The sequence below is a fragment of the Nothoprocta perdicaria genome, unplaced genomic scaffold (genome assembly GCF_003342845.1).
Source record: "Nothoprocta perdicaria isolate Ctin4 unplaced genomic scaffold, notPer1 scaffold_15, whole genome shotgun sequence".
Taxonomy (NCBI): Eukaryota; Metazoa; Chordata; class Aves; order Tinamiformes; family Tinamidae; genus Nothoprocta; species Nothoprocta perdicaria.
The window spans coordinates 7,233,823-7,247,447 of NW_020454649.1; the positions used below are offsets into that span (position 1 = coordinate 7,233,823).

The 13,625-nt window shown below is 39.0% G+C and overlaps 1 protein-coding gene across 1 annotated transcript in view; it reads left to right on the forward strand.

The window, feature by feature from the left end:
* LRRC56 (leucine rich repeat containing 56) overlaps window positions 1-13,625 on the forward strand; it is a 57,284-nt gene that overhangs the window by 18,132 nt on the left and 25,527 nt on the right. The window contains exons 3-4 of the mRNA XM_026034807.1: window positions 872-959; window positions 7,697-7,757. Coding sequence (XP_025890592.1) covers window positions 872-959; window positions 7,697-7,757 — 149 coding nt within the window. The remainder of the gene's footprint in view (window positions 1-871; window positions 960-7,696; window positions 7,758-13,625) is intronic.

Genomic DNA, 13,625 nt, shown 5'->3' on the forward strand with positions numbered 1-13,625 from the left:
ATACTGGGCTTGGGCATTTCTTCATCATTCCTTGTGATTAGCTCAGAAAAAGGGCTAAGCTAACCTTATATTTAAATAAAGCAAAACATGCACGTGCATTTCAGCAAAGACTTTTCGTTATTTCTGGGTAGGTTCTGTGAGGAGGAGCTGCATTCACTCTCTCTCCCTTTCCCTTGCTTAATGTAGCAGTTGACCTTCTCATTAAGATTTTGCAAAAATAGTAGAAAGATTTAAGATGCTTCCTTTTGTTTTGCCTAATTCTTTTAAAGGGAATCTATTTTTCTTGTAATAAGTGAGTATTCTCTCCTTCAGAAAAACAAATGTCTTATGACCAGCTTGAGCTAAGTTTATCTGTTCCTTTTAGATAGTTTTGGATTAGGAGGCTAAAAGGATGAGGTTTTTTTTTTTTTTTTTTTTTTTTAATCCAGTTTTATCTAGTCTAAGATAGTCTAGCCTAAAGACTAGTTTAATCTAGTTTTGTTGATTACAGGCTACACTAAGGGTAATATTTTTTATTTGCTCAAAATTAGTACAAGACTTGTGCAAAATTTAAAGCTTGCCCCTGTTGTTTAAATGAACTGTTTTTGGCATCTAGGTCTATTGACAATTTGACTATTGACTTGGATTTAACCCTCATCTTTGACACTATAAGCAACATAAAAATTATATGCAAACTAGAATAATTCAGAGCTACTAGAAAGAAAGATCTTTGAATATGAGACTTTGATGTGATCACATACTTGGGCACTTTCATGTGGAGTACCTACTGACCAAGCAAGCGCTAGTTGAAAAGCTTTTCTACACCTTTTTGCTCCTATACCATCTAAGTCATTGCTTAAAAGTGTACTTATATTTCTGCTTATCTTTACAGAAAGCTTTGGCAGGGGTAGATGATCTACAGCAAGTGAAGTCCCTAGAGATGCGAGTGGATACAAGAGAGAACAGCCTGGGGAATTTTGGTAAGAAAACATTTTATTCCTCTACTTACCTCCTTAAATTTTACTTTATTGTTTCTTGAAGCAAGGTTAGGGACTCAGAAATCAACAGTGTAAAGTACAGTCTTGGCTGAACTTGAGCTCTTGAACCATATTCTTTCTGCTACCTTGATCTCTGTTTCTTCTGTGAAATGATAAGTAGGATTGCAAATGATATCTGCAGTGAGGTAAATGACACCAGTTTGGTCTAATACCAATTACTTTGGAAGAATTCCTCTTGAATGACATACTTCTGGGCTTTAAGTGAGTATTTACTGGTTATCTTGCTTTCTGGAGTGCTTGATGCTACTCCAGTGAGACAGAGTAGCCAAAATGCAGTTTGTTTGCACTGGAAAATTCCTCTATGGCTGAGGAATTACTAGTGGTATCAGACTGCAATTGTTGCTAGCAGTCCGTATTTACTGACTACTTAACTGCCTTATCAAGCTGTTCTGGAGAATAGGCTTGAGGAAGGTCCTATAGGTGTGTCATTTTGATATGCTGCAAGAGAGCCAATGCTTGTGATTTTTCTCTTTGTCAATATCACTGTATTTGAGAAGGAGGGAAGTACTAAGGGAAGGTCCTGTACAGGAGACTTAATACTGAGAATATGAAACCTCTCTCACAATTCTAACACTCATTTCTGTTAGCATGTGGATTCCCCTCGCAACCAGATGGTTCTCCTACCTATTAAACCACCACTGCAGGGTAGTATTTTCTGTGCCATAGGCTGTCATACTCCCTGAAGTGAGTGCTGGTATTTTCAGCAGGTTTTTCTTGAATTGTATAGGCAGTTTGTATGGGTTATTCTATTTATTTTGTAAGTATGTGCTTTTTTGTGATATGCACTAGATAATTTAAGGTCAATTACATTGGTTTCTTTCATAGTTCATAATGTGCTTAGCCATATTTCCGCCAGCTGATAAGGAAATCTTACTATGCCATTTCTATCAGTGCTCCAAAGTGATGCTTCCATTCCTGTGTCATTTCACGTTATCTGTGACAAGGCAGCAATATGTTTTTACCCTCTTTTTGGCTTCTGTGCTGTGGGATTATTTAAAATCTGTAGTCCCCTTCATTTCCTCTTTTGAACTTTATTTTACTTGTTCCCCACGTGTTCACACAGATTGTCCTTAATCTTATAGATTTCCCAGGGTATTGCTAGAGTAGAAGAATAAGAGTGTCTTCACATATCACTGACCTCCCTCCCATGTGTCCTGTCTGCTTCCCTGTCTCTTCCATCAGTGTAGTAAATCTTTTTCTCTTTGCTTCCTTTAAGTGGGCTTTTTCAACTGTTACAGAACACAGAGCATCATTCTCAAGCCACAGACAGTTTCCATCTTGTTTATGTTCCAGTCTTTGCACCAAGAGTTGGCCTTTGAGGGTTATAAAAAACCCAGGACTGCAAGTCCCTGCTGCTTTTGAGAGTTACATTAAGGCAGCCTTGAATATTTTTGTTTTTCTGATTTATTTTGTTTCTTCTCATCTTTTAAGTGCATTTCTGTCTTCCCCTCTCTGAAAATCTCTTTGAAAATCTCAACAGATGGCTCGGCAGCAAGTTTGCTACTCGATGCTTCCAGTGATCACCCATTATTTACAGTTATTCTTCACCTGCACAACTGTGTTTTTTATTTATTTTTATTTATTTATTTTTATGAGAACCCCAGGGCAGTTTTTACCATCAGTGGGAATGGTATAAGAAAGGTTGCCCTTGAAGGTGTCAGGCTCTCTGTGAAGGCCTTGCTGGCTGTCTGCCCCTGAACCAGTGCACTGCTGACCATGCAGGACCAGGACAGACAGTATGAGAGAAAGAGTAGGATAAGAAAACTGAAACAAGGGAAGTTCCAGCTTGAGGCAAGGGGAAGCTTTGTCACCATTAGGACAGTCAAGCAGTGGAGGTACCCAGGGAGGCTTGGAGATGTTCAGGATATGACTGGATAAAGCCTGGAGCAGATTGGTGTGAGCTCACAGCTGACCCTGCTTGGAGCAGGAGGTTGGACTAGAGGCCCCTGGCATCCCTTCCAGCCTGATTGCTCTGCTCCTAGTGGCCTTCCATGCTTTAGTAATTAGCTTTCTTCATAGCCTGCATCGTGCCATTTAACCTTGTTCTCACAGTATTACTTTTAATTACTATTATTATTAATAATTATTATTATTATTTGGGATGATCAGTTTGCACTTGGTAAGCAGCACTTTTTTAAACTATTGGTTAAATAGCTGGGAAGCTGTAGTGTGTTACAATGAAATAGGTTGTGCACATTCTTAAATGGAGAGAGAAGAGTTAGAAGATTGTAGAGTGCACATAGCCTGCAGTAACCTGGAACCAAGTGTCACCTGAATCCCAAATTTATGCAGCAAGTTCCAACTGAAAGATATTTTTAATATTCTCGCCATGTATGAACCATATCACAAGCATGCAGGATGCACACTGCCTTAAGCAGGATGTACAGAGGAATTTGAAGTGTGTTGAGGTTTTTCTTAAAGCATGATCCTGTTGACCTTTCCCAGATTGTCAGGTCAGCCTTCTGCACAGGGAAGGGACAGAGCAGAGAGGAATAGTTCTGTTTCCTAGGGAGAGGGTGTGTGCTGAAACAGTGAATGAGCACTGTTAAAATGTTTTCATGTGATTGGCTTTTAAAATAGCAAAGAGCTTCATGCCAGAACTTAAAATTGAGCCTTGCTGGGGCTTGGGGTAATGGCTGAAATCTCCAGCTATTTGTTTTTCGGTGTGCTTTGTTGAGTGACACACAAAACATTGAACCTTCCTGGCAAGCCTTCCTCCCAGCTTTGTGGAATTTGGATGTACTTCTGTGCTCTCTAGCTGCATGTAGTCTCCAGTTTCTGTTGAAGCAGATGGGCTATTTCCTTTTTATTAGCTTATCCCTTCAGTTCTGATTTCTGACAGATCTGGGACTATAGTCATGACCGGCTCATAGAAATCCCTGTTGAAAGTAATGGGGGGATATAGTCATTTAAGACACGACATAGTTCTCTTATTTCTAAGTGATTTTAATAGCTTCAAATCAAGTTACCCACAATGCTCTTCCCTGGGACTTATTCAATTGCTGCCTTCTGGCAGCCAGGCTAAGTTGATTACGAGGCTGAGGACTGCTGCTTCCCTTCAGCTGTGCCTGCTGCAAGCGAGCTGCACAAGACTCTCTTGCTGCTTACAGAGTCTTACCAAGGAAGAGCTCAACTAAAGGGCATGTGTCTTTTTTTTGCCTGCTTCCTTCTGCACTGTTTTGCAGTGTTTTTAAGGGCTGAAGCAAGGGGACTCTCTTCAGAAACTTGCATTGCAGTGGCAGATGTTCATGCAGTCTGCACTGAGCTCAGAGGCGTGACCCCAACCTGTGCAGTCCTGCCCAAGCTGGCTTTGATTTAGCTCATATTAATAAAGCTCTCAGAAAATGCAACAGCACAAGCTGCAGCATGGCTTAGACATGCTCTCCAGAAGCCATAAATACTTACTTGGGTAGTGAGTTTATGTTAAACCCTGTGCTAAAGTGCTTTTTCTTGTGTGTGTGTGTGCGCATGTTTATGTGAGATTTTAATCTCAGGTAGCTAGAGTGAAGCTAGCTCAGATTTGCTTCCACATGCTGCAGTCTTATCTCCATTTACATTGCTCAATTTCCCCCAGAAACATGTGGGAAAAAACATCACATTTAGAGCTTGCATGGAAATAACATAAGGGTGATTTATCTTTCGTGATCACACACAGTGTAAATGGATTAATTGGCTTGTTTAATTTACATATCTGGTTGGTATTGCTAGGAGAGTGCAGCCTGTATTCACGTACCATTTTAGTACTGCAGAACCAACATAGCATGCAGGCTGCATGATGCCAAAGCAGCTAACTGTTGGTCACTTTTGTGTGTATTTTTCATTAATTTATGTTCCCACATTCCAGGAGGCTTAAGAGCTCAAGCCATAATTATTATTTCCAGCAGTAGAAAAAGCAAGATAGATGGGGCTTCTTGAAAAAAGTGCTGCCACATAAAAAAGAAGGGTTATTAATGCAGGTGTCACAGCTTTTAGAATACAATAAACCGTATCCTGCCTGTCTTCTCCCAAGCTCTAGTTAGTTATGCAGATGTTGCCTGCTGTATCAAGGCAGCTCCAAAACACAACCTTATTTCCTCTCTACTTATGAAGAGTGGCACTTGAGGAAATGTTGCTGAATGTGCATCTATCATTTCATTTCGCAGTTGTGTTAGCGGTCTACACTAACCCTGAATATAGCAGCTCCAAGGTAGAGGCCTGCAGGCTTTTCTTCAGGAATACACACTGTGGTGAAGAACCGATGTCATGTCTTACTGAAAATATTTTTGGTGGTTCTTTGATTTCAGGACTGTTTAAGAAAAAAGTCGTACATCTACCTTTATGCATTCAGTTCTTCACTCTTCATTTAGTTTATGTTCCTCTAGGATAACATGGTAGCATAGTTTAATACTGCTGCACTGTTGCTCGCCAGCGATTTCAAAACCATTGAGCAAAGGATTGCTTAGTGAGTCTTAGATGGAAGAGATAACATTGCTACCCATTTCTCATTCTCAGTTTTGCGCTGTGGGCACCAGCCTTTTCCTGGACTGCTCTCTTTTGAGCTGAAACGATGCAGTTTCAGTGAGAACGGGGAATATATTATTTCTATTTTGAAAGTAAAATGTTAAGCCAATGTTGTTGATATTTTAGGGAAATGTTAATTAAAGACTAATTCACATCATTGGCCTTAGGAAAATGTGTTATTAGGATTAAAACCAAGAAAATTAGAAGCATGCAATTGAATTTGCTGAGGGCACTTATTATATCATATTTTGCAGGTTTTTTCTCTTTAACTTATTTTTCAAGTCTCCAGTCTGTATGTAAGAAAACTTGACTATAGATCTAGCAAAACTGAATGGCCAGTGTGTTCTTGGTACCAAAACCAATTACATATCTAATACAAAATATAGGGAAGAACCTGAAAAATTAGAGAAATATATTGTGAAAGCCTTGTTGGCAGAATTTTATACCAGTGCACATCTTATACCTTTTTATTTTAGTCTACTAAACAGTCTATTAAAGACTCTTCAAGTTAGCAGGGGTGTGTTGTGCCAAAGTGCAATAAAATCTCTGAGATAGAGGATTGGGTTACAATAATTAAATAACCAGATGGGAAAATTGTGTTTTTGGCCGGTTGCTCTGGCTGCCTCACCCAGTGCGTCTTTGAATCCTTTTGTATATTCCTTAGTGGACTTTTCTTTTATTTTCCTTTTATTTTTGTTATTGTTTGTTTATTCACCTCTCCCTGAAACAACCATAAATATGTCAAATGGATTTTTTTTTTCTTGAGCCCAGCCTTCCACATTTCTCTCTGTCCCTCATTCAAATCCTCTTTTAGCACCACTTTGTAAAACCTGTTTGCTTTAAAATGCTTTCCTTTATGTGCATAGTCACCTCTTAACTCCTTGGCTGAATCTGCGTGGCAAGACAGTTTACTGCAAAAATCAACATGTGGATTATAATCACACCCAAACAGCATTAGAAAAGTAATGCTTCTGTTAAACCATGACTTAATGAAATATTTTTCCCTGTTCAGAGAAATGAGATCAACACGATCACCCTTTTATCCTCTCACTATTTTTTCCTTTTTTTTGAGGAGTGGATCTTGTGAGAAAATCTAGGATGATTTCTTTGCTTTGGCTACTGCTAAACCATTGATGCCAGAGAGGTTACTCAGAGGGCTCATAAAAATAGTTGTTGAGAATGGATTTTACTGCATTAGCAGTGATTGAGTCCGTCTAAAATTGATATTACCTCTACAAGTAAGATAGTATGGTGGAATATCTTTGGCAGCTCTGGGTAAATTCTGCTGAGAGTCCATGGGTACAAGTTTGTTGCCTTTGATAGCAAGTGTTTCCTGCAGCTTGAGCTTTTATCCAAGTTAACCCGTAACTTGGAAAGTTCTGGTTGCACTTCAGAGCTACCTGTTGAAGAAATCGAGGATAAAAAGAAAATATCTCTTAAGAACAGGAAAAAAAAAATTGTAAAAAGTTATAATAACAAAATGCTTTTTTGTTGTTGCTGTTACATACAAAGCTTGTACAGTTGAATAGTAATGAATGGATCACATACACAAAATTAATGGGAGTAGGCAAGGCTTAGGAAAGAAAAATAGTTTGAGGAGCCTCTGTGTTAGGAAAATACAGTGTGGCATGGGAGAGAGTACTTTGTTGTTTGGCTCAGAAATACATTAGCCTCGTGTCCAATTACTCCTCTACTTACCATCAAATAAGTAGAGAAAAATTTTGAGAGAAGCAAAAGCATCATGGATACCACAGAGGAAGATGCTTCATGGAATGCTATATTAGAAAGCATTCTTTAGCTCTTCAGAATATCATTCAGTTAATAATCAACAAGAGTATTGAATTGGACTGAAGAAAACACAATTTCAGCCAGTATCTGTTGTTTGCTTGGGAAGACATGGTATCATAGCTTTCTGAGAGGCTTTCCAAAAACTACAATTCTGCAGTCGTGCAGACGATACGTACATGTTGCAAAAATGCAAAGGCTAAAATATTTTGCTAGTGAAATAGTCTCATTAACTTTCTTAGAAGACATCCAGCATAGATCAGACAGAAACAGGTAAGAAATGCATGTGAAATGAAATACTTAAGTTTGTTGTCAAATATTTCCTTATCTTGCTACCATGTCCTGCAAAATGCTTCTTTATTCTCCTCCCATAGGCGCCTATCTACCTAACCTGAGACAGTTGAAACTGAACAATAGCTTGCTTGCATCTGTGAGGTAAGAATAACTGAATAAATGCACAGATTAACAGCCTTCATTTTTATTTAAGTGATAAAATCTTCATTTGTGCTGCTTACATTTCTTCCATTTCCGCAAGCCTTAATAATGGATTAGGTAATGAATGTAGACTCCACCGCCTCGGAAGTTTAAGGGCAGGATGAAAGCAGGTCCAAATCAGTGCAGTTGCAATGATGCCAGTGAATTACCCCCCAGCCTGCTCCCGGAGAAGTTCCTTCTGTGCTGGAGTCTGTGGGAGTTTACTGTAAAACTGAGCAAGATTTCACCTCTAGTCAGGAACCAGACATACCTCCCAGGAGAACCTGCTTCCTGCAAATATTTTGTCATTTTTGTTGAGCCTCTTCTGTGTCCTGACATTTGCATTTAAGAGCGTTTCAGTACACTCGGTAGTCTGTTTTGGACATGTTGGACTGGTTGCTCAGCTGATAAAAATCACCTTGACATCCCTGAAGTCAGTGAAGTTGGGCTGCTTTACAGCTGTGATGGCAAAGCTCCATGTGTCTGGCTTGCTGAGCTCTGTGAGAGCATCCCACTCCTTTCGTAGGAGACTGTGGTGTTCAGGTGCGGGAGGATGTAAAGGAGACCTCCTCAGGGGGAGAGGGCACTGTCTGCCCCCTCCTGTGCTGCTGGGTGGATTACTCCTGATGAATAATGCATGGCAGCAAAGTAGAATTGGTATCGACAAATGGCTACGCAAAAGGCTGCCTTTGCCTTAGGTCTGTGCTCTGGTTCTATATGGCTGGTAGCTAACTTTGGGGAGCAAACTGTCCCTTGTTGTCCTTAAAGAGAACACTAACCCTAATGTGAAATGCAGTAAAAAATTCTGTCTTATGGATCATCGCTAAAGCGGTTAACAAACTTGCAGTTTTTATTACTGGTGAATGAAGCATCTTAATTCTAAGATCATTCAGCTTATAGGAGTTGTTAGTAGAACAAAAGAAGGGGGAGGAGAGAGACAAGACTGAGCAGATTTGAAGCGGCAGCTGTTGCGAGTTGGGTAACACCGGGTCCTGGGATGTTATTTGTTGTGAGTCAGTGCTGGTTGTGTTCACAATCATAAATATTCTCTGAAAGAGGAATTTTAAGTCAGAGAAGAAAATACTTCAGACAATGCTTTTTTTAAAAAATCCACTTTGCTATTCAGTTGTCACGTTTTGATAGTATTTTTCCTTCTGATGTAGAGATGGAACATTTGTAGTCTAAAAATGTTTTTCACTTCTAGTTTGTAAAGTATAAAAGTAGTGAATCTACATTGCTGCAATTATTTTAATGGCAACTAACCACTGTCGTAAACAGGAAATTGCTGCATTACTGCAGTGAAGGAGGAAGTGTAGTGGGTGGAAGGAATTATATTCTTCACAGTATAAGAAGAGATTTCATTTATTTTGTTCTATTAAAAAAAAAAAGAAAAAAAACAATTTTTATTTTTTAGTAAAAAAGTCCATATTCTCAAATTTTCAGTGGAAAATGTTCTGATTAATTCTGTTGTTTTTTCAGAATGTAGGTTGTAATTCAGAAAAACTTTTAAGTATGTCTTAAAGTCTAGTCTAAGACTAATTTAATTTGTTCAACTTAAGCATAGCATTTATCTTTGTATTGTGACTCTCACCTCTGTCCTGAAAAGATTTTGCCAGTTGTTCTCTGTGATTTCACCTGTTTCAAGCAGTAGAAGGGAGTCAAGTTTGGTCTCAAGTTGAGCTTTGATTTGTTGAACTCTAATACCAATAAGTTTTGCCTTGAATATCAAGTCTAATATTTTGATGCTTCCCAGGCACGTAGGCTCCAGAAAAGCTACCAGCTTTTCCTTTAAACAAGAATGCTTTTTGTGTGCTGATTAAATGCAATTATAGGGGAGGAAGGAGTTAAAGGAAATAAAGGAAGGTAAAGGAAGAAAAAGAAACTGTTAGCTTTCCTGGACCAGAACTCAGGAGCACAAGACAGCAGCAGCTTTCATTTATTAATTCCAGTTTTTGACAGTCCATCTTTGATAAATTTAAATCGTTTAGGGGCACAGTCCATGCAAGCACAGCCTGTATACTTGAATTTTATTTTGGTGCATCTGTATTGTGTCAATTTAATATCCATTAAAACACCACTATTATCAAGACAATGTCTGCTATGGTTAATGTAACGTAGCTGCTTCTGCTCTAACAGACTTCTGCTCTAACAGTAACTGTCTTCAGTAATTCAAAAAAATCTAGAAATTTCACTTCTGAATTTAAATTGTTGATATTTGAATTCTGTCCAAAAGATGATTGTTTTGTTGTGTTTAACTAAAACCCTCATACTATATTTCTGAAGATTAGATAAAATTATTCTTCTCTATAATTCCTGTATATCTTCTCAGCCCTGAAGTCAGAATCATTGTGGCTATAATTTGAAAATGGGCGACAAATAACAGGAGATGTCTAGTAAGGACAGCTGGAAATTGCTTTGTTTACTAGAGAGAAAAAAAAAAGTGAGACTAAAGCCGGGAAAAGAGAGAGAGAGTTTCGTATATGGTTAGGATATTAAAACCAGACATTGCATGTTCTATTTTATGAAAAAAAAATGGTGTTATGGTGAATTATGCTGAATGAAAGGCTGTCAATTTGGAAGCGGGTAGGAATATGGCACACTTGCCCTTGGTCACTTTTTGTTTTGATCTTTATTGCAAAGCAGAATTTTCTATTTATTTTAGGATGAAAACCCTTTTCTGTTTGAAAATGAGGAAAGGCTTCCTTTAATAAACTGCATATAAGCAGTTGTCAGAATAAGGACTCAAAATTCTCACTTGCTATTTTTTGAAGTGTTGCTTCCTGTCTATCCAATGGAAACTCAAGCTGTGCTCGGTGAGGAACCTGGGGTGTGTTGCAGTTTTGTTTGATAGAAATCAAAGGGGGTTGCTCAGGGTTCCCTATATTCTAATCTTTGCAGGAGAGCAAGGCTTGCTAGTGGAAAATCAGGTGGTTTCAGATATTGGCTTTTCCTGGTAATTCCTGTGAATTAATGTTCTCCTCTCCCACCACTACTCACCCCCAAAAATGACTGCATTACTTTTGACTGCTTCAAACTTAGGAAGGCAATATGTCAATATGTAAGTGGAGGATATCATTGTTACTTATTTAATCCACAAGGAAAATAAATCCAAGTATATTTGCAGAAAACCCATTTTGGCAGCTGAATGGGAATTTAGGAGGAGGGGTGATATATTTCTGTTGGCCCTTTGCAAAAGGGGGAAAAGTTTGGAGAAACCAGTGCAGTGTGGAAAGAATTACTTCAGAGTCTTGCTAATTTGCTACATTACACTAATTTTATGAGGTATTATTTGGTGACCTTCACCCATCTGCTACCATCCAAGAAATTATAGATTTATGAACTGATAATTGAGGAAGAAACATGGAACCTGTTATGAAAAGCCTATTTTAAAAACTGTCTTTCAGTTATGATGACACATGGTCCTTGTCTTGATAATGATTCCAGTAAAAACTGTACTTCAAGGCCAATGAATTACTACTTCAGTTTTGGCATGTAGCCTATGTATTTTTATCTGATTGCTTTTATTCTGAACTCAAGGATGAATAAAGAGACCTGTTCAAAAATGTTAGATAAATGTCTTTATGAAAGACCTTTTAATTCAGATATGGGAGAGTCAGGAACTGGTTCCCATAAGTTTGTAGCAGGAGCACAGTTTTCCAGGCAGGCTTCTATTTCCCTAGCACTTGTACCCCGCTTCAGCTTTGCATGTTGTAGCTTAGAAAACTGATCAGCTCCCAGTGCAGCTTCAGCAACTGTTTACAATAGAGAGGAGTTATTGGTGACTAAGAAAGTGAAATTAAGTTGTTTACACCTATATTTTAAGTCATGTGAGCAGCAACTGCAGACAGCATGAGGTCCAAAATTAATATGAGGAATACAATAAAAGCAAAGGAGATTTTCTTAATCCAGATAGGCTTAAAATTTTCTGGACTGCAATCTGCACTGCATTCAGTTCTCGCACTGTTCTTGTCCTGTTGCAAAAAGATTCCCACCACAAAGGGGGTGGGTTATCCTTACCCTTTCGGGTGAGTAAGTCATTGTGGGAGGGAAGTGATGAGAAACAGATGTCCTCAAGGTTCAAACAAGCAAGGTGCAGAGTGCATTCAGATTTAACACTTTTCACGCTTTTATGATGGGTCTTTAGATGTGGATTTTTTCCTTATGGCACCAGCTGTTGGAGACAAAAGTGGCTATGCAGAAATCTTGATACTCGCTTTTCAAACCTTTCAACCTTCAAACCCTCTTTATTTGTGCAAAGACTACCAAAAATTTAACTAAGTGACTTGAGTGAGGATTTTGCTGGTGGTTTCATGACTTTAAGAAACCAGAGCCAAGGTAATTATTTTGTAACTGGGAGGAAGGACTTTAATGTTTAAAAATATTTTTGAGACCTGAATCATGCTCTCTGGGCATTTGAAATTAGCTGTACTATTCCTTGGTGCTCATCCAACGCAGATTTCTGAAAGTCACAAGAAGCTTGACTTCATTGGAAGTGCTCACGTGCTGAAAAATGAGTATCTGTCCAGCTGCTTTGCAGGCTCAGAACGAAGTTTCTCTGTGCTGTGTGGGACTAAGCTGTAATGTTGGGCACCAACAATCTGAAGGACAAGCGATGGTGTGTGCCCAGGCATCTGCTCTTTGCTGGGTAGTTTTGAATGGAAATTATTTAGGGACAATATTTCTCGTAATCTATTTTTACTCCTTGTTGTTCTCCTTAATATTTTTTCTTCCTGTCATTTTCACTAATTCCTTTCCGTGCTGTATTTTCTCCAATTTACCTAAAGATGTTCATGTTATTGATGCGAAGTAATGACTTGGGAATAGAAATACTTTGTCCAAGCGGATTCTTTTTAGGGAAAGCCCAGCTAGCCAGTCTACCCGAAGTTCCTAAGGAACCCAACTGCTTTGAACACTTAACGATTTTGGGTAGACCTCCCAGAGATGCCAAGCTCTCCTTTGCCTAGAAAGGGAGTTCATTGCTCCCAGCCTTCCTGTTTTAATTTCAACAGTTATATGCCCAAAGTAGATAGTGTGAATGTCTTTTAGGCTTTAAATGGGAGGACATCAAGATAAGACTGTGGTTTTGTAGTGTCTGCATGGCTCTCTTCTCCAGCTCACTATGCTACATAACCTTCCCCAGCTGAAACACCCTGCAACCTGGTTCAGGCACACAGGGTCTTTTCCCCATGTATTCCTCAGATCTATGGTTCTTCATAGTGTGATAATTAGTTTCTCTTCTGGGAACATTGTATTATAAACAGGGTCTTGTTCAGAAGCGTAGAGGGTGTGTTTTCAGGAATAGGTATGTATAACAAGAGAAGAAAGCTGCATGTTGCGCAGCTTTTTGGGTAGCACATGTCTGCTTGCTCACTTGCACAGCTGCTGGAAAGCCTTGCATGCAGTTTTCTCTAAGGAGTATGATTAGGAGACAAGTTGGATCATTACAGCTCCAAAAGTCTGAAAGTCTTTTGTTCCTGAAGAAGTCAATGGGGAGAGCTTAGTGTATTCATCTCATTTCAACCTGAGCAGAGAGCAACAGCACTCATTTACCTCTGAGAGGAAGACAGAGATATTCCATGGAGGCAGTTTTCATCTCCCATGGCACCACTATCACATTTCTATTTTGTGATCCAAGCTGAGGTACCATACAGAGCACGAAAACCATCAGAAGGTCATCAGGGACCATCTCACATACCGCAATGCTTTCTGCAGAATAAACGTAGCTAGTGGAAGAGCAAAGGATGTAAATAATAGATAACACACGGAGCATGCCTGTCTGTAAACGCCGGCAAGGTGAGGTGAGCGCATGAGTTAATAATTGTGCCCCTT